Consider the following 23,014-nt stretch of genomic DNA (forward strand, 5'->3'; position numbering starts at 1 on the left):
AGAGCCAAACTCGCAGTGTCGGACTCACTCGGCTAATCACTGCTTATTTTCAGTTTGGTCGGTTCTTGCCATTAAGAAGTCTGAAAGTTAATGGAAGATTCATCTCTACCCAGTTTTGAGCACGCGGAAGGCTCTGAGAGGAGGCAGGAGGACCGCGGCCACAGATCTTGCCCTTCAGAAGCGCCTGTCATGAAACACAGACGAAGTGTGGTGCCAGGCAAGGGAAAACATGAACAGGAATGTTGCTTTTCTGGGCAAATGCTCGACCTACTTTAGCGCCTGTGTGCCCAGAACCAAGTATGTACTGAGGAGTAAGACTATTCCTGGACGTCTGGGGTGTGTAGTGCATCAGAAAAGATATGGAAGAAGTGAATTTTAGTGGAGTCGATAGGACACGAAACCGGACAGCGATCAGTCGGTTGGAACAGCCGGCGCCGAGAGCGGAACTTAAGTGCCGAGGGGTCGGGCTTCCGGGGAGGCGGGCCAATACGAGCGGCGCACCGTCAAGATGGCGGCAGGCCTACGGAAACGCGGCCGGGCGGGTCCCGCAGCTCGGGCTGCCGGACTTTGCGGACAATGGCTACGGCGCGCCTGGCAAGAGCGGCGCCTACTGCTGCTGGAGCCGCGCTACACGCTGCTGGTGGCCGCCTGCCTCTGCTTGGCGGAGGTGGGCATCACCTTCTGGGTCATTCACAGGGTGGCATGTGAGTGCGCCGAGGAGGAGGGGAGGGTAGGGAGGGGGACCCGAACCCCCTACACAAACCGGGACCCAGATTCGGAGCGGAAGTCCAGACCCCAGAGCCAATGAGTCATCAATTGCAGACCATAATTTTTACCCAGGTCCCAAGCCTGCTCCATAAAACCAAACCCTGTCTTAATCCCTCCCCGATGATGGAAGGGGCGACTCTAGAGATTGGCCCTCTGCCCTGACCATACAGCCTGCCAGGCTAAGAAAATAAACCAGCCTGGAGATCAAAAGACCTGGGTCTGAGTTAATGTACTGCTGCTCCTTCTTTTGTCTATTGCTTTGAGATGGCCCTTCCTCACCTGGCTCCAAATTTTCTCATCTGTTCAATTCTGAGATCTCAAAGTCTCTTGTCAACAGTGGCATTTTGTGACCACTTGAGCCCTTTGGGTATTATTAGGGGCTCCTTTATGGGCTGAATCTAGACACTGGGCTTAAGGCTTTCTTGCTAAAGATGATTAATTCAACATATACTTATTGAATGTTTATTATATGCTTAAGAACGCTATGCTAGATACCAGGGGTACAATGGTGAAAAAATAGACACATTTCCTAATTGGGTGTATGGGCCTGGACAAAAAGAAGTTAGTAGAAAATGATGGTGGATCATATTCATCATGACAGTGGGAGACAGGGGAAACAATAAAGGACACAGGAGGGCACTTAAGCCAGACTTGAGTCCCCTTGAAGGGTAAGAGGAAGCTAGGTGAGGAAAGAGAAAAGGGGAGGAGAAAGAGCACTCTAGGCAGAGAATCCTGTAACTAAAACCTCTAGTCTGAAGAGAGTCTGCTTTCTTTGAGGAACTGAATTTGTTTTAGAGCTGGAACATAATTTGAGTGAGGGTAGCAGGGAGAGATGAGGTTGCAGACATTGAGACCAAATCATGAAGCAGTCTGTCAGTTGTGTTGAGATAATTAGCACGGTGGTTAAGAATTTAGGACCTCCTGGAGTTCCAGTCTCAACTCTACCCTTCTTAGCTCACTGATCTTGAAGTAGTTGCTTAACCTCATTAATTCACAGGTTCCTTTTTTAAAATTGGGAATAATAGGGTTTGGTTTTTATCTTAGGAAACTTGAGGAATCATTGAAGGGTTTTAAGTAGAGATCTGATATGATTTCTATTATAGGAAGAGCTCTCTAGTTGCAGGGTGGGAAATATATTGTAGTAGGTAGAAGCTGGGAAACTAATTAATAATTTGAAAGCTGCTGCATCATTGAGGTTAGAGATTATGTTAGGTCCAAATATTAGTATGTAAGAGCAGAAAAGGATGAGAGATAGTAGAGTTATTTAGGATGAAGAATAGGCAGGATTTGGTGACTGGGTGTTGCAAGTGAGAAAGAAGTAAGTGTCAAAGATGTTACCCAGGTTTGTGACTTGGGCAGCTGGGAGGTTGATGGTGCTGTTCATGGAACCCAGGAGGTAGAGCATATTTAGAGTGGATGGTTTGAGGTCAATTACAGGCATGCTGAATTTGAGATCCTTGGGTTCACCCAGAGAATGGCAGATAGGCAGTGAGATAAGGGGTTGTGATAAAAGTCCTGGGAAAGAGCTGGAACTCTGTGTTTTGAGGGGTGGGAGGTGTGTGTGTGGGGGGGGCAGACACGTTCTAAGCTTGGAAGTAACCACACCGTCCTGCCCTTTTCCAGATACAGAAATTGACTGGAAGGCCTATATGGCCCAGGTGGAGGGCGTCATCAATGGCACCTATGACTACACCCAACTGCAGGGTGACACTGGACCTCTTGTGTAAGTGGTGATAAAGGGTTCAGTGAGGACCCGAGGGGCTGCCCAGATACCAGGCTGGGCAGCCTGACCCAGACTCCTCTTCCAGGTACCCAGCCGGCTTTGTGTACATCTTTATGGGGCTATATTATGCCACTGGCCAGGGCACTGACATCCGCATGGCCCAGCACATCTTTGCCGTGCTCTACCTGGCCACCTTGCTTCTTGTCTTCTTGATCTACCACCAGACCTGCAAGGTGAGTTCATGCTCCTGGAAAGGGGGCTCCAACGGGCAGTACTGGGGAGTAGGGATGGCTCAGGTTTGGTGAGCTGACCTTGTTGCCCACTGTGCCCACCTCTCAGGTACCTCCCTTCGTCTTTTTCTTCATGTGCTGTGCCTCGTACCGTGTGCACTCCATCTTCGTGCTTCGGCTCTTCAATGACCCGGTGGCCATGGCTCTGCTCTTCCTCAGTATCAACCTCCTGCTGGCCCAGCGCTGGGGCTGGGGCTGCTGCTGTTTCAGGTCAACACCCCTCCCTTCTCCCCCATCTCTCATTCTGTATTTTCACCATTTCCTCCCCCAGTTTTCTTCAGCAGAGGAAGTAAGGGAGTAACCAGGTCAGTCAGGGCCCCACTAAACAAGACTAGGATCTGTAGAAAGTCTCTGCCCCCACCGCCCCAAAGAAACACACACCCTCTACCCATCCTCTCTTCCTTCTAGACAGCATCTGTTGTTGGAATTGGTTCTTGCACATTATAAATACTCTAAATATGTATTGCTGGCTCAGTCTGAGCATAGAGACTTGGTATCCGCCCCTTACCCTCAGCCTCCTCCCAGACTGCTTTCTCCTCCTTCCAGCAATTCTGAGTGTGGGCCCCATCCTGGAGCTTGCTGGCAGGGGAGGGGAGAAATGCTGTGTGTGCATCAGGGGAGAGATACATCTTTGGGTGGGTAAATGGCCCTGGAGCTGATCTCCCCCTTTGCTCCCTTACCTACTCCAGCCTGGCAGTCTCCGTGAAGATGAATGTGCTACTCTTCGCCCCTGGGTTGCTATTTCTTCTTCTCATGCAATTTGGTTTCCGTGGAGCCCTCCCCAAGTTGGGCATCTGTGCTGTCCTTCAGGTACCTCACCACCACCCCTTCCCCTTCCCAATGAAGGGGAGGCTACTCTCTGGCGTCCTTCCATCGATGAGACTTCCTCAAAGCTAACAGACAGGATTTTGGAGCTGATTCTGAACTTTGCTTTTATTAACTGTAAAATGAGGGTGTTGAACTAGATGGTTTCTGAGGGTCTCTGATCCTGCCCATTTATGATGTGGTGAATCCAAACTTAAAGGACTGTTATTACCTGCCTTCTCAGCTTCTTTGGCCCCAGGCTCTGGCCTGGATGTGGAAGCTGGCTTACCTGCTATTCCTAGGGGAATCTGAGAACCTCTGAGACCTGCACCCTCTGTCCACTCCCCTCCATGATTAGTTTGAAGGCTTAGTTTGAGCCTGGGCACCTGTGCTGACATGACACCTATCCTCAGGTGGTGCTGGGGCTGCCCTTCCTGCTGGAGAACCCCATTGGCTACCTTTCCCGCTCCTTTGACCTTGGCCGCCAGTTTCTCTTCCGCTGGACAGTGAACTGGCGCTTCCTGCCTGAGGCCCTCTTCTTACATCGTGCCTTCCACCTGGCACTGTTGGCCGCCCACCTCACCCTGCTCTTTCTCTTTGCCTTCTGCAGGTGGCACAGGTGAGAAAGGGGATCAGTGTCATGGGCAGAGTTGGAGGGAGGATGAAGGGCCTGTTTGCCTGCTTGGGGAGATGTTGAGTTCACGTGAGTGAATCTAAAGCTTGCCCTAAGATTGGGGCTTGATAAATGTGTGAATGGCTTCTCCCCAGGACGGGGGAAAGTATCCTGTCGCTGCTAAAGGCTCCCTCCAAAAGGAAGGTTCCACCGCAGCCCCTCACACCCAATCATATCCTTTAAATCATAGGAAGGTAAGTCTTGCCCTCTCCAGGTACACTTGGGGTCCTGGTTGGTAACCCTGGATGGCTGGTGTCCTGGGGGAGGGAAAAAGAGGTACCAGTAATAGCTATAGGCCCTGTTCATGGGAGTAGAGCTGTTACCTCCACCACTCTGCACCACTGTGCTAAGCACTTCACATATTTAAGCGTATTTTATGCTTAATCCTAAATATTATTTGACTTACCATTATAAGTACTCACTCTCTACCTGGTGTTGTCCTAAGAGATTTACATATATTCTAACGTTTAAAGCTTGCAAGAGACTCTGAAATAGGGAGGTGTCTGATGATAACAGTGCTCATTTTATAGATGATAAAATCAGGACGTTAAGGAGTTTACGTAACTTACTTAGGTCACTTAGCCTGTAAGTGATGAATTTAAACTCACTAGGCCTTATGGCCCTAGTATCATTGTCTCACATTAGATTGAGGAACAGTCTAGAGAAGTTAAGAAATTCGTCCAAAAGGATGCATCTCGGAATGGCAGAGCCAGGGAGGCTGTCTGACCCCAAAACTTTTGTCCCTTTACTTTGGAACCTCCCTGTCCCAACCCCCATCCCAACTCCTGGCCCTTCTGTTCCTGCCCTTGGCCTTGACCACTGCCTACAGATTATCTCTACCCTGTTTACTTCCAACTTCATTGGCATCTGCTTCAGCCGCTCCCTCCACTACCAGTTCTACGTCTGGTATTTCCACACACTGCCCTACCTCCTGTGGGCCACGCCTGCACGCTGGCTTACACATCTGCTCAGGTACTGGCTGTGACAACCTGGGCATGTGGGACGGGTGAGGGAGCTCCCCATCCCCAGGCTGACCGTGGAGGGTTGGGCGAGCTGAAGGGCTGCAGGCCTAGAAACTGGGCAAAACCTGAGCTGCTCTCTTCTCTCCAGGTTGCTGGTGCTAGGGCTCATCGAGCTCTCCTGGAACACATACCCGTCCACGTCCTGCAGCTCTGCGGCCCTGCACATATGCCATGCTGTCATCCTCCTGCAGCTCTGGCTGGGCCCCCAGCCTTTCCCCAAGAGCATCCAGCACAGCAAGAAAGCCCACTGAGATCCACCTCCCTTCCCCTCCAGCCCACTCATAGGACCCTGGATGGCAATAGACTCTCTGCCCTTCCCAATAAACTTTACCCAGTCCACCTCTTTGCAGCCTACATGGAAGGGCCTGCACCAAGCTGTGAGGGGCATGCTCACTGCAGATAAAGAACTCATTTGGGCAGTCCTAAGAGGCACTTTATTGCATAGGATTTGAGGGCTGTGGCTCTCTCCCCTCCCACACTGCACTACATGGAGCTCAGAAGGGAAAAGACCTGGGCTGCGAGGAGTGGGAGAGAGAGAGCACAGGCAGGCACTTTCTGTGAGGGCAGGGGCATTCTGGGAAGGGGATGAGAAACAGTGGGTGTCAGGAGGACACCAGCCTGCCCCTCCCAGCACCAGCACGGAGAAGCCGGGCCTGGGTGGCAGTGACTTGAGTGTCAGGCAGCGCCAGCCGAGCAGTGGGCAGCCCTCACACATTTGCTGGGCTGTAGCACAGCAGGTGTAGCTGCAGGTTCTGGTCCCAGTGGCGGAGCAGCAGGAAGAGACCCCGAGCCGCAGCTTTGAGGGCAGCCAGGTCAAGGCCATCAGGCAGGTGCTGCGCCCGCAGCCAACAGTCGGCTTTAGCTGCCGCAAGTTCCCACTCGCCAAAGGCGGCGGCGCAGCGGTGCTCCAGCCACGCCAGGGCCACGGCTGTGGCCCAGGTCCGGCCCCGCAGGTCAGCACCGCCTAGCCCTTCGGCACCCTCCGAGACCTCAGTGTCGGAGCCCCTCCCGCTGTCCACCTGGCCTGGGCCCTCGGAGCCTGAGCTGGGGGACGGGCTGCAGGAGGCTGTGGCACTGTCACCCTGGCCCACACCCGGTCCCAAAAGTGCCCAGGGAGAGGAGGCCGAGGTGGGGCTGAGGCTGGCGCGGTGAGCAGCGAAGGGCGAGGCGCGGCACAGGCGTTCCTGCGGGATGCGCACCGCTGCACAGAAGGATGCGTCCAGGCGGAAGGAGCCTGGAGCCTCCTGCAGCCGCACCTGAGGAGAGAGGAGGTGGGGGGAGAAGCGAGCTGAGACAGTGCCCTGGCCGTGGCAGCGCCACCCTCCACCTCCCGAGTCCTCACCAAGGGCAAGTAGTCGTGGTCGCTGCCTTCACTGTTGCTGTCACTAGCCTGGCCCCGGTGGGGGCTGCAGAGTCGGTGGCTGTCAGAGCCTCTGGTCCTCCCCCCACCCAGGCTGAGCCTAGAAGGAGGCTGGCGGGGGAGGCGAGGAGGACTTCCGGTGGCCAACTTCGGGTTACCATTTGGGTTCAGGTTCCAGCCGGCCACCAGAGAGCCTCCCTGAGGTCCTGCAAGGGAGCCAGTCAGTGCCAGTCGTGGTCCCTAAACCTGCCTGCTCCTTACCCTCCCCCAACTTGAAGCATTACCTCTAGACTGCACAGCTGTGGACAGAGGAGTTGCATCTAGATGGCCCTGAGGCGCAGGAGAAGTGCTTAGGGGCTCAGCCAGCTCTGTAGAGGCACAGGAGACCGGGTGAGCTGGGAGGGCAGCTGGTGAAGTGAGGGTGGCACCAGAGAGGTCACCCAGGAGGGACTCTACCTGAGCTCCGCACCTGCAGGACTGAGGGTAGGAACTCCCTGGTGGTGGCATCCACAGGTACTGGGCAAGTGAAGCAGGAAGGGGCAGAGCTGACCTTGCTTGTCTGAAGGGCTCGGAGCCAGGACCTCCGGGCATGGCCTATGAGACCAGGGATCAGCAAGCTGAATGGAAGCAGGGACATCCCCCAGGCCCCAACCAGCACACAGGGCTTTATAGAAACAAATCTCAAGTGTTCTGCGTAGCTTTTCCCTCTGTCCACTTTTGAACAGAGTAGAGTTCCTTCTAGGAGCCAGCTCAGACTCCCTAACTTCAACAAGCAGTTAGACTGAACCCTCAGCTCATAACCGGGCTAGACCCTCAAGCCACCCAGAAATCGAACGTTTTGTTCACCACCCAAAGGAAGCACTGATGTGGTGCCTTTTCTGTCCACTCATTTCAGCACTGTCCAGCAGAACTTCCTGCAGTGAATAAGATGTTCTAGATTTCCATGATAACCACTAGCCATGTGTTAGTGTTAAGCACTTGATGTGTGGCTAGTACCGCTATACTGAAATGTTCACTCTTTGACTTAACAGTCCTCCTGAATGACAGATTTGTTTCTATGTTACAGGCCCTGTAAGTCATTAAGGAGATCACATTTCCCTCTCTTGGCTGCTAGGAATCCTGACAATTTGGGGTCCCCTGCTTGCTAGGGCATATAAGCTCATGGTGTGCATATCTTTAATATAACCTGATTCTCCACTTTAATTATCCCATTGCCCTGCCTTTTTTTTTTTTTTCCTTGTCAATATGGGTGAGCCACCTCAAACTGTTTGTGAGCAATGAGATACAGAGTGATCAAATACGTAGACCTCCACTTCTGCCACTCTCTGCCCCATATGGGCTCCTGGGACCCTTGCCAGGCCCACTAGTAGCTCACCTCGGTCAGCCGTGGCCTCAGCCCCTCCACGGAGGGCCAGCTGCTCATTGTCCCGGACCACGGAGGCTGCTGTCAGCCGATGGAGTGCTTGGTCCCAAGCACCTTCTCTTTCAGGGGATGACAGAGGCAGTGAGCCATCATCACCAGGTCCCCACAGTGTCTCTAGGCCAACACCCACCTCCCAGCACATAGGCTGCTCCCCACACAGGGCCCGGATCACCACATGGCAGCGTGGAGCCTGGGGAGGCAGTGCCTCTGCTGGAGGAGCCGACTCCCCATTGGGGGGCAGAGCCGTGAATAAGAAGGGGGGTTCCATCAACATGTCCCAGTCCATAGGGGCTGGGGAGAGCAGGTTTCCTGGAGGGAGACAACCATAAAGGCAGGGGCAGTGTCAGGCCCCACCTCTCCGAGACCCTCCGCAGTCTCAGAACCCAGCTCCCCATCCAACCCTTACCTGAGTCATCCAGGCCCTGTCCCAGCTGCTGCACTGACTCAGGGCCTGGCCTGTCGGGTGCTGTGCCCAGAGAGGGGTGCTGGGGATGGCCAGGGACTGGGTTCACCTGGCCTGGGGGCGAGGAGAGGCTCCGGCCAGCCAGAGCCACTCTGCGTCGACGACCCAGCACCTCTGCGCTCAAGGCCCCAGACTGCACATAAGAAGTGGGGTCCACTGGTCAAGAAATGCAGAGCTGCCAGCCACTGCGCATGTAGACACAACTGACCCCAGAGCCCCTCGTCTGAAACTGTGGGTGGCTGCTCCCCACACTTAGGAGCAAGGCCATTCTTTATGGCCCCTGGCCCCTTTGCAGTGCTGTCTCACTCCGTGCCCCACTTCTCACTTGATGTTGTTGCTCGTCTCTGATTTTACTCATGGCTTCTCCCTCTTTGCCTGGCTAGCTTCTACTTGTTCTTTCAGATGTGGCTCTTGCTTTCCTGACTCCCTCACACAGGGCCAGCCATCTTGACTCTGACACTCCCCATAATGCTGTGTCCTTGTGCTTACCACGGTGTGTCACATGGTATTATAGATTTACCCACCTGTCTCTCCAGCTGGACTGAAGAGTAACCACTGCAAAATTTATGGCTTATAGCTGATGGCCAGTAAACTTTTTCTGGATACCTATTAGAAGGGATGTGGGCTGACCCTCACCTTGACTGGAGCCAGCGGGGGCGGAGGCAGGGGGCAGGAGCGGGAGCCCGTAGATTCTCCCCAGGCCAGGCTGTGGCAGCCCTGCTGAGAAGGGAGATGCAGGGGAGCCATGCTCTCGGGGGAGCCAGGGCCCTGGGAGCCAGGGGACTCGCTGCTGCCTGTGGAACCTGGACCTGGCTCGGGGCTAGCAGAGCAGTGGGTGAGCACATACTGCTCCCGGATGTAGGACGACTGGAAGATGCGGCGCCATATGGCCGTATCCGAGGAGGGGTTGGGTCCAGGGTCTGTGACAGGCTCTGTCAGAGCATCAGTACCTGCTGGGAGGCAAGAGAACGGATCCCAGCCCCGGCCTCTCCCATGGCCCACTCCTCCAGCACAGCTGCACCCCATGTCCAGGTGCTCACTCTGCTCTGAGTCCCCAGCAGCCCACGGGCTGGACAGCTCCGCTGACACAGTGCCTGTTCCCAGCAGCTCTGAGGTGCCAGTGGGCTCAGTGCCAGGACTGGTAGCAGATGGTGCTTCCTCTGGGGACGGGAACACGGAGCCTCCCAAGCTCTGCCAGCCAGGTTCTGGGCCCTGGAGAGGGACAGGCATTGGAGAAAAAATGGGTGCTAGTTATATGCTGCCTCTTTTCAAACAGGATTGTAGATATCTCACCACAAGAGGCAATGAAGTTAATAAACCAGAAATGAAAGCCCTGTCCTGAGGAAGGAGGAAGCTTATGTGCTGATCAGAAGGTTAGCAGAGCTGCTGTGGCTGAAGTTCAGGTTCGGCCCTGAGCTTCCTGGCAGGCAGGCAAAAAGGCAAAGCCTCCATTATACAGCATTCTGGATCAAGATGAGGAAGTGTGCTTATTTCTTCTAGAGAGAGAAAGCTTTTTGTAAATCAAAATAACTACCATTTCTTACACTCTCATGCATGTCAAGTGTCCTACCAAGTGTGCACTGCGACTAATCACAGCATCCCTGCAGTAAGACTCAGTATGAGGAAATGGGCTAAAGGTGAGGGGGCTGGCCCCAAATCGAATGCTAGATTGTATCTAGACCCTGCTCCATCTGTTTCTGAGCATTCCAGGAAACAATCCAGATGGTGCTTTCTGTAGGGTACTGTGTGAAGAAGTGAGTGAGTTTCCACAAATCCCTCAGAGCGAACGCTAGAGCTCTGTGGCCGCCTCCAGTCAAAGCCAAGGACAACACATTATGGGACAATTTATTGGAAGACCTCATGAAGAGGACAGGCTGCAGTCACCTTGGGGTGTCCAGTGGGGGCCCTAGGGAGGCCAAGGGTGCAGTAGGAGAGCCTGGCAGGGAGAGGCACAGGGAGTGGAAGAGTTTTGAAGACATGCAGGGAGTTCCAACAGCTCAGGCTTACCCTGGGGGCGCGGGGCCGGAAGCCATCCACCCTGAAGAGTGAGCAGAACCCGAGCAGCCGGTCCCCAGGGTAGAGTGCCGGGATCTCTCGGGGTGTCAGCAGTGCCTCCACCGCGTCGGGCACAAACCAGTCCACAGAGATGTCGCTCAGAGCGGGCTCCAGTGCCTTCCGCAGAGCCTGCACCATCTGGGAGGAGTGGCCAGAAGAAGGACATGGGAGAGAGGGCCACACAGCCCAGAGCTGGAAGGCCACCCTTCCACTGATGCCATCTGCCTAGTCCCCTGGGCTGAGGGAAGCAGGGTCAGGCTGGGGTCCAAGGGAGGAGTGGGGGTAGGAATAAGCAAGGGGACTGAGTATTCAGTCCTCAGCGTTTGGTCTGTCTCCTGGCCTGAGCCAAGCCTGGGGATGAGGTAAGATTTGTTGAGGATATGGCACTTGGTCCCAAGAGAAAACCGAATAAAAATAAGATTTGGGGGCCAGTCAGAGAGCCATGTCCCCCACACCTTTGGCCTCCTGCAGCACCCCACAACAACCCCTGCAGCTCCTCTCCTGATTGGCATCTCAAAGGAGGAGATGAACTGGAATGGGGGAAGAGAAGTCCTGGTCAAGGGTGCCAGGAGACCCCACAGCTTAACTGGGTTCTATTGCAGGCTTAGGGTAACTTGGGGGAAGGGCTTCTGAGAGTAGGGAACAGGGCCCAGGCTCAAGCTCACCATGGGCTGAAGCCTCTCCCCAGGCCTTGGGAAGTAGGCCTGGCCTCTGCTGAGGGCAGACAGACCCTGAAGCAGCTGATGGCAGGCAGGCCCCAGCCCAAAGGAGAAGCACCTGATGAGGAAAGGGAAGCATCTGTGATCTTCAGGAGTCTCTTGGGGGCGGGGGTCAATCTCAGGTACCTGGTTCAGCCCATACCTGGCTGCCCCCCTGTGCCACCTCATGAGGTCCAGGCTTTGATGGGTGGCAGCAGCCAAGGGCGAGGCAGCGGTCAGCAGGAATAGCTGCCTTGGGTGGGCCCTGTGCTGGGGCTGCCCCATGGCCCACGTCAGTGCAGCCAGCACATCTGGGGGACCACTTGCAGCCTGCAGGGTCTCAACACTCTCGCAGATCAGCTGCACAGTGTCCTGGGAAGAGAAGGTATGCTTTGGCCACACCAGGCTTAGATAGCTTCTCCAGGCCCCCCAAATCTCTGACCATACTCACGTCACTGCAGGGTCGGCTCTCTGGGAAGAGGGGCTGCACTGCCATGCCAAACACAGCCAGGTTGATGAGTGTCTGTGGTGGTAGTGACTTCACAGCCAGAACAATGGCATCCTGGGGAGAGCCGGGGGGGGGGCACCATGAAGCAGGCACCAAGGGTGCCTTCTCCAGGCTGTGTGAAAATGAGGATCTGGCAGTGGGGATCTGGGAGAGGCCGTGCAGGAATGAGGCTGTGTGTGAGATGGGTTAGGAGGGAGGTGAAGTTTGTGGAAACCCCTGGAGGGGGTTGTGAATCCTTGGGTTTGGGATTGGGGTGACTGAATGTAACTTCACAGGTGAGAGAGGCTCTTGGAATCCAGGAGATACACATCTGTACGAGTGTGTGTGTGTGGGTGTGTGTGTATGCGTGTGTGCATGTATCTTTGAGAGGCTGCCCTCAGCCACCCTCAGGCCAACTGCACCTCTCCCAGCCCCCAGGCCCACCCGTGCCTCGCCCCCACAGGCCTTGTGTGCTACACTGCTGCCATCCAGCAGGAAAAGGAGCTCCCGGGTAGCTGTGCCCAGGTGTCCCGGCTTGGAGCTCAAGTCTGGGCAGAAGCTCAGCACCAGCACGGGATTCAGCAGGATGTCCTTGTGGAAGCGCCGTTGCAGGAACCACACCTGAGCATAGGAGCCCCAAGTCATCCTGGGCCGGACTTAGTGCAACCCCAGCCCTGGCTGGCAACAGGACCTAGCCCTCAGGCGGCTTCTATCTGATATACCCAGAAGGGCACCTTTTCATATGCCTTTGAAAACAGGCAAGAGCAAAGGCAGGTGGCTGTCCCCTGCCTGTCATTCCTAGTCCCTATCCTTGGAGACACACCCCAGGGAGACTTGCGTGGGCCCTCCTATGACAGCACTCATCTGCTCTCTGGGATGGTGGTGGCAGCTACTAGGAGGTCCTGCTAAGAGCAGAGCCACCCACCCCCACCCCATTATAACATGAGCCTGCTTATCTGTTCCTTGTGCACAAATGCAGCCAGTGTTGGGGTCGGAGGCCAGGCCAGGACCCCGGGCAGCCATACCTGCCGGTCCCCATCACTGTCCCTTCGCTGTAGCCTCTGGAAGTCCCGGCGGGCCCTCACCTGGGCCTCATATTCTGCTGAGCTCAGGCTGCCAGCCTCTATCATCAAGTGTGGCTGGTGGGGCTCTAGGGAAGAGGAGACACAGCTGTTAGAAAGCCCCTGTCTCTGGACCCCAGTGGCTCAGTCCCACTCTCTTGGGAGGACCTTGCGAGTCCAGCCTCCCTATAGCATGGGGCCCACCCTCACAGATGACTTGATTCATCTGGCTTGGGACCCAGAAATCTATACTTGAAAAATGTTACCCAGGTAGTCCTGAAGCAGGTCAGAGCTGGCCCACTGTGTGCCCCAGTCTCTCACCACTGGGGTACAGCAGGATCTCCAATGCCCGGTCACAGCGGTGGCCCTCTGCTAGTGTGACACAGATGGTGGCTGCAGAGCTGGCATGAGGGGGGGCATCTGCCCGCAGAGCATGAGAGGGGCTCTCCAGGCCTGAGGGATAGTGAGGCAGGGAGAGGGGTTGATCACCCACCCCAAGCCAGTCCTAAAGCACTGATACAACCTTCTGGACAACAGCGGCGTGGGCAAGGATCATGCTGATTCAGCTCAGCTCTCAGATCCTGATCTCTAGGGTTGGATGGACAAGCAGAGGGATTTTGCCCACTTTCTTGGGCTGGGAGGTGGATTCCTGGTTCCGTTCCTGGCTGATCAGTTACATATCAGCCAGCTGCTGATTTAGCATCCTCCCCCACTTCTTGCACAAGGAACTCCACTTCATTGCTTGGACTAGTCTCAATTTAATCATCTTTCTTCCCCTTGGTGAATGGATGTGAATAAATTACACAGACAAACCTAGGGGGTGGTGTGTGTTGTGTAGAAGCTTCCAGGGGATGCTCCCGCCAAAACTGGAGTTTCCTAAGGCTTAAGTCCTTGGTTTTTTTGTTTGTTTGTTTTTTTGAGGGGGGGGCGGTCCTGGGTTCCTCCTAGTACTAAGCCCTGAATTATTCCCTAATCAGCTATGCCAGGAGGGGCACCCACCTGCCAGCAGGCATGGCCCAGTGACCAGCATCTCGAAGGAGAAGGTGTACAGGGCAGGGCAGCGGGCAGGGCCTGAGAACACATCCCGAGGGGCAGCAGGCTCCTCCCAGGCAAACCCTTCCTCCTGAGGGCTGCCCACCCCAAAGCATCTGGTGGGGCTGAAAGGGAGTACAAGGAGGGTCACCGGGCCACCACCAAGGCCCCTAGCCCCTCTGGCTGAATGGCCCAGCCCTTCCACACCCTACCCATCCCCCAGGACACCCTACCAAAGCCCCCTCACCCGCACTAGACCCAGAGAAGCCGAGGGAGGGACGAAGAGAATCACCATAGGCCCAACCTGTCGTCACAGAGCCCCGGAGGCCTGGGGGGCCCCGGTGGGCCTGATGAGGCCAGCGGGGTGAGCACAGAGGGGAGAGCCACGCGCAGCACCCCATCAGGCCTGGAGGGCAGCTCCCGGCTGCTGCACAGAGTCACTGTCATGGTGCCGGCCGCGTTGATGAGGCCTGTGGGCAGCACCAGTGCAGACCGGGCCTGGGCCGGATCCAAGACAAGATGACCTATGGTGAGTGAGAAAAGGGGTCAGAGGGAGCTGAAGTAGAGGAGATGGGGGAAATAGGAAATGACAGCATGCACTGACGCAGGGGAGGCTGGGCAAGGGGTACTTTAAAAAGTTGGAGGAACACAGGGCTTATGTGTTGATGATGCAGAATGGAGGCATGAACTGAATGATGGCTGATGGAGAGGCAGGCTGGTGGTAGAAAGACCTGGCTATCATCAGGAAAAGTAGTGATGTCCTGTTAATGGAGAGCTGAGGAGAAGGGGACATGTCCACACTACCCCCAAGGTCCTAGGGGACCCATACCCTCTGCTCTTCTTCCCCTGCCTGCTCATTCAACCCTTGGGCATCATCTTCCTAAGGACCCTCCTTTGTGCGCTGACATCTCCCATAGCGTGGGATCCAGCCTGCTCATAAATCCCCAGCTCATGAACAGTCAGGGGCTCTCCATTGCCCACTCCAGAATTTTCTACCCAAGAGGGGTTTAGGAGCAGTGATCTGCTTAGAAACTGGCTAGAGGACACAAAGCTGTACTTGCATACTGAGCACACCATTCTACTCATATTGTAGGTTTATTTAGGGACAGGTGGAATCAAGGGGGTCACTGGTGCTAAAGGAAAATGGCCAGGTGTGTACAGTGGCAGTCAAGGCCTTACATGGTCTGGCTCCAGTCTGCCTTTATAGCCCTTCCCCACAATAATCACTCATCCATTCTTTTGAGAAATGCTTGCAGGGCGCCTGGGTGGCTCAGTGGGTTAAGCCGCTGCCTTCGGCTCAGGTCATGATCTCAGGGTCCTGGGATCGAGTCCCGCATCGGGCTCTCTGCTCAGCAGGGAGCCTGCTTCCTTCTCTCTCTCTCTGCCTGCCTCTCAGTGTACTTGTAATTTCTCTCTGTCAAATAAATAAATGAAATCTTAAAAAAAAAAAAGAAATGCTTGCAGAATAAATGGGAAGAAGAAGATGGAAAGAAAAAAGGGAGAGAAAAAGGAAGAAAGGGACTTCTATCCTAATCAACTGCGGCTTGGGGACAGCCTGATAGGGGGAGAGAGCACAGGATCAGGTTTTGAGTCTCAGCTCTGTGACTTCTAATTCCGCCCTTTGGTTAACTCTCTTGTTTTGAGGAGCCTCAGTTTCTTCATTCATGAAATGGGAGTCATAATAACCATATCTAAATGACTGGTGAGGAATGAGATAATGTACGCATAACACCCAACACAGAAGGGCTGTTGTTATTATTTTCACATCTGTAAAAGGGGGATAGAGAACAGCACTTCCATTACATACCTCTCTGGATTCAAATGAGGTGATATCAGTGACTGGACTTTGTCAACTGTAAATTACTACAAATACGAGGTATTTTATTACCATCACTCAACACAACTTACTCCCAAACCTTTGTTTACACCATGGCCCCTGACAGAAGGGCCTTTTCCCTCCTCTCCACTTCACCAGTCATACCATTCTTTTTGGTCAAATTCTGGCTGTACTTCCTTCTGGAACATTCCTGGGGCCTCAGCCCAGAGTTTACTCTGGCCTCTAACTATCTGCTGGGTTGGTACCAACTCTGAACACCACTGGACACGGTCTCTCCTACGGGAAGGTAGATCCCACATGCAGGAGTCAAATGAATGTACAAATAAACGAAAGAATGACGTGCAAAGCACAAAATTTGGCTCAGGAACGGGCTTCCATTCCCCAAGCCAGCACTCATATGCCACATTCCATGCTGGGCCTTGGAGCTGGCCAAAGCCCTGTCTCAGGCTCGGGAGCTAACGCTCCAGTGGTGGGGAGACTGCTGTGTGGACTGCCAGCTCCATCTGTCTCCCAGGCCGCAAACCTCAAGTCAGGCCTGGGTCACATCGCCCGGGCCCCTGGCGCATGTCGGGTGCCTAGTCCATGACTGTTGCACAAAGCCATGAATTAATGAATGAAAAAATCAGTGGCTGGAAGGGGCGTGGGCAGGGGTGGGACGTGGAGCGGGTGCGGGAACCCGAGGGCGGCTGGCTTCCGGGGGCGGGGCGGGGGCGCCGGCACTCACCCTGCGCGCAGCGGCGGGGCGTGGAGGCCCCCCACCCGGAGCCCAGAGCGCGGCAGCAAGCGGCCTGCAAGCGTCGCCGGCTCTGCAGCTGGAACGAGACGCGCCGTCCGGCCGCCTCCGCCTCGAAGCCCGAGACCACTTCGGCCTCCGCTAGTGGGTACACGAACACGCCTGGGGCGGGGGGACACAGGCGGCGTCGGACCTCGCCGCCCCCACCCCCCGCGCCCCGCCGCCCCGCGCCTAGCGCACCGCCGGAGCCTCACCTTCCACCGGCTGCGGCTGCGGGTTGTGGTAGGTGAGCCGGGCCCGCAGGCTGAGGCAGGGGCCGTTGGCGCAGGCCCGAACCCAGGAGTCGGTGAGGGGCAGCGGCGTCCAGCTGGAGGGGCAGTACAGGCCGGGCATGGCGCCCCTGGGGGAAGGGAGCTCGATGGAGAAGGGGGCCGCAGGGTGGGTCCCGGCCGTCCGACCCCGCCCTCCTGCAGGCCGCGGGGAAAACCGAACTCGGGCCCTGGGAGCGCGGGGCTGAGCCGGAGGCTGCGGCCGGACCGACAGGTGGCGAGGGGAGGGAAGAGGGGGATGGCGTGATGGGCATCCTAGCCGGTTACCTGGGAAGCCGGGGCGGAGCGCAGCTCGGAGCCGCACCGGGAGCCGGGCAGCCGAGGGTTAATGATTAACTGGCGCTCTGGGCGCCCAGCGCTCCCGCCGCCTGCTCCTCCAGGATCCGAGGGTGGGGATGGGGGGGGGGGGGTCACAGCTGTTCCATCGCCCGCTCCCCGGCCTGGCCGCCGCCCCCGTACCTGCCGGCCCCCCGGGGCTCCCCGCGGCTGCCAGCTGTCGGAAGTGGCGCGGGTGGCGAGATGGAAGATGCTCTGGGTGAGGATCAGGGGGGTTAAAGGGCCATCCTTTAACCCTCCTCCTGGGTGTCCCCAGCCCAGCGAGGGACTCCCGGGAAGGGTTGGGAGGGGGAGCCGAAGGACCGTAGTCTTTCCTTCTCCTGCACCTCACCTGACTAGGGCGCACGCAGAGAGGGGCTGCAGGCAGAGTGGAGGCGGTTGGGTGAGAAGAACGAGACAGGGAAGTGACAGGACAGGGTCTTTCAGAGGCAAGACCAGGAGAGGCGTTGGGGCAGGGGGATTCCCTGGGATCCGTCCAGGGCACCCACCTCCCCCGACCCTGGCAGATCTGACCTGAGAGTAGGGGCCCCACAGCCGAGCTGTCGGGGGATGCGGCGGGCTGGGTCTAGGGATCGTCACCCACCCGGCGGGTAACCCCAGCCTCACCGTCGCGTCCTCTGCAGAGTTCTGGGCGCCACAGCTGGAACAAGACGGATAGGGCCTCGACTGCGTTTCGGGCCGCACTCAGTCCCGTCACCTTCGGGGACCGGCTCGGGACTCCCGCTGAGGCAGCTCTGAGTCCGCGCAGGGGCGTCGGCTCTGCGGGTGCTGGTCCCGCCCCCGCTCGGGAAGGCCGCCCCTTCAGCCCGCCCCGGCCCCGCCTGCCGCTGCGGCTGGCTGCTGCTCCTCGCGCGGCCCCCGCTTCGGGCGCGGTGCTGCCTCCGCGCCAGCCTTGGCCGCTCCAGCTAGACAGGGCACCGCAGTGCAGGGATCGCCTCCCCGCCGCTGCACAGTCCCCCACCGAGGAGGGACCCGGGCCTCCGAAGCCCCACCCTTTCCGTCCTTCAGGAAGTGAAACGCTGTGCAAGTGCAGCAGTGGGCTCAATCTGCAGCCTCCCACCCCCACCTAGCACGGCAAGGACTCCAACTATCCCAGCATCACCTCACTTCTCGCCCTGGCTATGCTTTTCCTTAGTGCAGTGACCCTCTTTCATCACTGCAGTGATCCCAGCGCTTCATCGCCGCAGGACATTCTCCCCATCCCTAAAAAGCCAGCCTTTTTCCTTTGCAAAGGTCTCCTTCATCGCTGCAGAAATCTTCCCGCATCCCTGCAGTTGTCTTCAGCTCTCGTGATCGCTTCAATGGCCACTCACTCCACGGAGGAATCCTCCATCACTGCAGCAAGTTCCCCCCACCACCAAGCAGCCAGCATTCCTATCGCTGCAGTGCCATCTCCCCACCTTTTCTGCGGGTGGAGAGAGTAGGCAGGATCAGCCCCTCAGGTTTATATACTTCCTGAGCAGCCTTCTCTTGGCTTGAGGCTGCCGATGGATCGTGGCAGTGACCCCTACCCCATCCCACCCCTGCAGCACCGGCAGCAAAAAACAAAACAAAACAAAACAAAAACCTGCTTGTAAACATGTCTTCTGTTATTGGCAGAACGTTCATGCAGCTGGATGGTGTTAAGGTTGGGAAGGTCTGTAAAATCTCTCCCAGGATCCCTGAGGAAGTCTGGGATTCCTGGGGAATTGACCATGTTTGGGGGGTCACACATGCAAGCTTTCTTGCAGAGGCCGCACTAAGATTCTGCAAAAAAAAAAAAAAAAAAAAAAAAAAAAAAAAGCTTTGAGGAGAACTGGGGAACTGGGGTGGGTGTGGGGCAGCCAGTGGGAGTGGGTTTTCAAGCTAGACTCAAGTTTCTTATCCCTCCCCCTTCACTCCATCCTTCTGATTCTGGTCACTATCATCATGCTGACTGCAGGGGCATACCCTGCCTCCTTGAGCCCCTGAGCTCTCAAACCCCAACCTTTTCTTTTGCTCAAACCACTTAGCATAGTGGAGATGGTTTGGCCTTTTCCCAAGGAACTTCATGGGTGGAAAATATATAAGGACAGTATAGAAAGCATAGACATGCTTGCAATGAGCCATCCAGCTCACAGCGAGCTCCTGCTGGGTCCCAGCCCTGTTCTTTCCACACTATCAGAACCATGGTTCCATTGACCCTCCCCATCCCTTCTCTGCTGAACCTGCCCCCAGCCTCATTCCAAGTTATGGTCCCTCTTCCAGGCTTAGGAGAGAAACAGTGGATGGTTTGTGGGCTGATTTGCCCTCTAGGGGGACCCAGGTCTCCAGCCAGGCCCATCCTGATGTCCCCATGGAAGTTCAGGCAATGGCCTCCTCCTCATTAGCATTTTTGCGCAAATGGCCCAAGAGCTACATGTGACCCACGCAGGCCAAACATGAAGCTGCAGGGAGAAATCATTAGGGAGACTTAAATATATGGAGATGGAAAAAGAGACCCTTGGTTTGGGTTCTGATAGGGTCTGAGATGTAAGACAGTCTCCCAGGAAGATGATGTCCCTGTCAAAGTCTAGACAATGCATTGATAGAAGCTGAGCTTTGCTGGGAAATCCTGCTAGCAAAGCTGTCTTAGAGGCAAGCTCATCGGGAGGGCAAGAGGGCTACCAAGCATCCTGCAGGGTAGAGGCTGGGCAGTGCAGGCTGCTGCAGGCATAGTAAGAGGGTCTCTGAGGCCCAGCAGGGAGGGGCTTTGGTGGCAGGGCTGCAGTATGACACACAGCTGAGGAAAGGAAAGGACAGCACAGTCCCAGAAGGCCTCCAGAACCAGATTTCAGGAGATGGAGGAGGCCCTTGGCAGGGGTAAAGAATGGCCCAGAGCTTGAGTGGATGGCTCTGTGCCAGGTGTAAGGGAGGGATTGAACGATAAAAGGCAGAGCCTCTGCCTTGAAAGGCTCCCATTTAGTGAAAAAGACAAATATCCAGTTACTATAGATTAAGATGAGTACTGCCTTAGAGAGATACAAGGGATATTATAAAGCTTTTAACAGGAGATATTAGGAGAGGCGCCTAACTTGGCAGTGATGGTGGGTGGGTTGCCATCTAAGCCAAGTCCTAAACAGAAGCTAGGCAGTGAAGGAGAAGATTTTCAAGCAGAGGAATCAGCTCATTCAAAGGTGAAGGAGCATGGAGCACTGGGTGTGGTGCAAAAACTATGAACACTGTTATGCTGAAAAGAAAAAAAAAAAGGTGAAGGAGCCAGAGGGACTAAGGAACGTAGAAGTAGGTGAGCGTTTTTCCTCGTAGTTAATATATATCAGCCATTTACTACAGCCCAAGTACTGCACTAGGCGTGGATTACCTCCTTTAATGGTCAGAACAGCCCAAGACCTCGGTATTATCATTATCTTACAGATGAGAAAACCCAAGGAGGGACAGGAAAAGTAACTTGCTCATCAGAAGCTAGTGAAGAGGTGGGACCAGGAGGTTGATCTCGGATGGTCTGGCTTCAGAACCCCTGTTTTTAAACAACCATCATGGACAATATGTTTTCTTGATGTTTACTTCCTGGTTTATTTCTCTTTGATTTTCCTGGAATCAATCTCTCTCTCTCTCTCCCTCTCTCTCTCTCTTTTTCAGTTTTCTTATTGAGATATAAGTGGCATATAACATTGCATTTGTTTTAGGTATATAACACACTGATTTGATGTATGTAGTGTATATTACAAAATGATTACCACAATGAGTTTAGTTAACATTCATCTAGACTCCCTATGTCTCTTTTTAAATTTAAATTCAATTAATTAACACATAATGTATTATTTGTTTCAGGGGTACAGGTCTGTGATTCATCAGTCTTATACAACTCACAGTGCTCATTATAGCACATACCCTCCCCAGTGTCCATCACCCAGCTACCCCATCCCTCTGCCCCTCTCCCCTCCAGCAACCCTCAGTTTGTTTCCTATGATTAAGAGTCTCTTATGGGGGACGCCTGGGTGGCTCAGTTGGTTAAGCAGCTGCCTTCGGCTCAGGTCATGATCCCAGCGTCCTGGGATCGAGTCCCACATCGGGCTCCTTGCTCTGCAGGGAGCCTGCTTCTCCCTCTGACTCTGCCTGCCCTTCTGTCTGCCTGTGCTCGCTCTCACTCTCTCTCTCTCTTACAAATAAATAAATAAAATCTTATTTAAAAAAAAAAAAAAAAAAGAGTCTCTTATGGTTTGTCTCCCTCTCTGGTTTTCGTCTTGTCTCATTTTTTCCTCTCTTCCGCTATGGTCCTCTTCCTTGTTTCTTAAATTCCACATATGAGTGAGACCATATGGTAATTGTCTTTCCCTAATTGACTAATTTCGCTTATCATAGTACCCTCTAGTTCCATCCACATCATTGTAAATGGCAAGATTTCATTTTTTGATGGCTTTGTAATATTCCATTATGCACACACACACACACATATATATATACATGTGTATGTGTGTGTATATATATATATATATATATATATATATATATGCCACAACTCTTTTCTTTTTTTTTTAAGATTTTTTTTTTTAATTCATTTGACAGAGAGAGAGAGAGCACAAGCAGGGGTAAGGGCAGGCAGGGGAGAAGCAGGCTCCCCGCTGAGCAAAGAGGCCGGTGTGGGGTTCGATCGCAGGACCGTGGGATCATGACCTGGGCCAAGAGAAGGTGCCTAACCATCTGAACCACCCAGGTGCCCCATAAACCACATCTTCTTTATCCATTCATCTGTGGATGGCCATCTGGGCTCTCTCCATAGTTTGGCTATTGTGGACATTGCTGCAATAAACACTGGAGTGCAGGTGCCCCTTCGGATTACTATATTTGTTAGATTCCCTATGTCTCTTAATACACTTCATTTTGAAAATACTCATCAGTCTTGGTTGATCTAAAAAAAAAAAAAAGGAATGAGAAGAGAAGGGGTTTGTTCCCCTCTCAGTGGACAGTGGGCAGACAGTGGAGCTGGTGGGACCCAGGCAGGGAATGAGACAGGAAGGGGTAGTTGAACCTGTAGGAGGCCCTAGGAGTGACTCCCTCATCCTACCATACAGCAGAGAATACAGCAGGTGCTCAATAAACATTGGTTGACTCAGGTGCATTGGTGATGGGAGGAAACCCACTGGCTGTTAGTCAACTTGATCCAATTTTCTAATCTCTGTGTGGGGTAGGCAGCTGGGCCGCTGAAGTCCCTGCCTAGGGACTTCATCTGCTCACCTTGGCCACCACCAAGTCAGCCTGAAAGGTGCTGCTTTTCCTCCGATCTGGCCCAAGAGGGAGGATTCAGTCTCACTCCTCTACCAAGTTAACACTGCCCAGGTGGGAGCTGGAACATGTCAACAACCCTTACCAAGGGATAGGAGGCAGGTAAAGGGTAAGCCCAAAGAGAAATGGTCTCAGAAAATGATACTCATCCAGGCTACCTGTTCCAAAGCACACTTCATTTGTCTTCTGTTTGTAGGCTGCCTCCCTGCCTTTGGGGACAGTGGTCTTGTTTCTCCAAACCTTGGAAGCATCTACCTTCTCAGATTTGAGCTCTGGAAGAATTAGGCTTAGAGAAAGAGAAGAATTTTGCCTCCTGTCTGTCACAAGCTTGATTCCCCAAACTCCAGCTCCAGTCTGAAGCCCAAAATAGAAGATGGCTTAGTTCATGAATTCATTTATTCTCTCAATAAATATTTATTGTTGTAGCCTCTTATGTGTTAGAACTGATGTTATAGCAGGAAACCAGACAGTGGGGGAGCCCTCCCTTTATGAAAAATATCAAACAAATTATACATTTAATTTTTAAACTTCTTACTTGGATGTAATTTCAAAACTTAAACAAAAGTTGCAAGAATAGGGGCACCTGGATGGCTCAGTTCTTAAGCATCTGCTTTTGGCTCTAGTCCTGATCCTGGGGTCCTGGGATTGAGCCCTGGGTTGGTCTCCTAGCTCAGAGGAG

At 54.3% G+C, this 23,014-nt stretch overlaps 2 protein-coding genes across 17 annotated transcripts; one reads left to right on the plus strand and one right to left on the minus strand.

Moving 5' to 3' along the window:
* Positions 1–452: 452 nt before the first annotated feature.
* ALG3 (ALG3 alpha-1,3- mannosyltransferase) lies at positions 453–5,706 on the plus strand. Of its 5 annotated transcripts, none has more exons than XM_059163311.1 (9): positions 453–704; positions 2,392–2,491; positions 2,577–2,724; positions 2,831–2,991; positions 3,471–3,591; positions 3,999–4,204; positions 4,354–4,430; positions 5,088–5,230; positions 5,369–5,706. In XM_059163311.1, exons 1-9 carry the CDS (start codon positions 509–511, stop codon positions 5,681–5,683), a joined length of 1,467 nt encoding a protein of 488 aa, XP_059019294.1. In that variant the 5' UTR covers positions 453–508; the 3' UTR covers positions 5,684–5,706. The 5 variants fall into 5 exon arrangements, with proteins under 5 accessions (XP_059019294.1, XP_059019298.1, XP_059019297.1 ...); XM_059163313.1 differs by having other exon boundaries at positions 457–704; positions 4,354–4,429; positions 5,085–5,230; XM_059163312.1 differs by having other exon boundaries at positions 461–667.
* On the minus strand, positions 5,692–18,048 carry VWA5B2 (von Willebrand factor A domain containing 5B2). Of its 12 annotated transcripts, none has more exons than XM_059163289.1 (21): positions 17,701–18,042; positions 17,218–17,289; positions 16,684–16,829; positions 16,421–16,591; positions 14,152–14,383; positions 13,827–13,984; positions 13,149–13,280; positions 12,792–12,916; positions 12,232–12,387; positions 11,731–11,841; positions 11,443–11,651; positions 11,247–11,358; positions 10,534–10,719; positions 9,567–9,738; positions 9,163–9,479; positions 8,470–8,659; positions 8,016–8,372; positions 7,097–7,234; positions 6,925–7,008; positions 6,623–6,846; positions 5,692–6,536 (listed from the first exon to the last, which is right to left on the minus strand). In XM_059163289.1, exons 3-21 carry the CDS (start codon positions 16,820–16,822, stop codon positions 5,988–5,990), a joined length of 3,762 nt encoding a protein of 1,253 aa, XP_059019272.1. In that variant the 5' UTR covers positions 16,823–16,829; positions 17,218–17,289; positions 17,701–18,042; the 3' UTR covers positions 5,692–5,987. The 12 variants fall into 12 exon arrangements, with proteins under 12 accessions (XP_059019272.1, XP_059019271.1, XP_059019268.1 ...); XM_059163288.1 differs by having other exon boundaries at positions 17,026–17,251; positions 17,701–18,041; XM_059163285.1 differs by having other exon boundaries at positions 17,026–17,289; positions 17,701–18,041.
* Positions 18,049–23,014: the final 4,966 nt, after the last annotated feature.

The sequence above is a fragment of the Mustela lutreola genome, chromosome 2 (genome assembly GCF_030435805.1).
Source record: "Mustela lutreola isolate mMusLut2 chromosome 2, mMusLut2.pri, whole genome shotgun sequence".
Lineage (NCBI taxonomy): Eukaryota > Metazoa > Chordata > Mammalia > Carnivora > Mustelidae > Mustela > Mustela lutreola.

Coding starts and splice junctions, on each gene's coding strand:
- ALG3 (XM_059163311.1), top strand. CDS start 509: ATGGCGGCAGGCCTACGGAAACGCGGCCGGGCGGGTCCCGCAGCTCGG. Junction 2,492..2,576: donor GGTGACACTGGACCTCTTGT/GTAAGTGGTGAT, acceptor CTCCTCTTCCAG/GTACCCAGCCGGCTTTGTGT. Junction 4,431..5,087: donor GCAGCCCCTCACACCCAATC/ATATCCTTTAAA, acceptor CACTGCCTACAG/ATTATCTCTACCCTGTTTAC.
- VWA5B2 (XM_059163290.1), bottom strand. CDS start 16,822: ATGCCCGGCCTGTACTGCCCCTCCAGCTGGACGCCGCTGCCCCTCACC. Junction 13,985..14,151: donor GACGACAGGTTGGGCCTATG/GTGATTCTCTTC, acceptor ACTCCCTTTCAG/CCCCACCAGATGCTTTGGGG. Junction 13,281..13,826: donor TGGGCCATGCCTGCTGGCAG/GTGGGTGCCCCT, acceptor ACTATCCCTCAG/GCCTGGAGAGCCCCTCTCAT.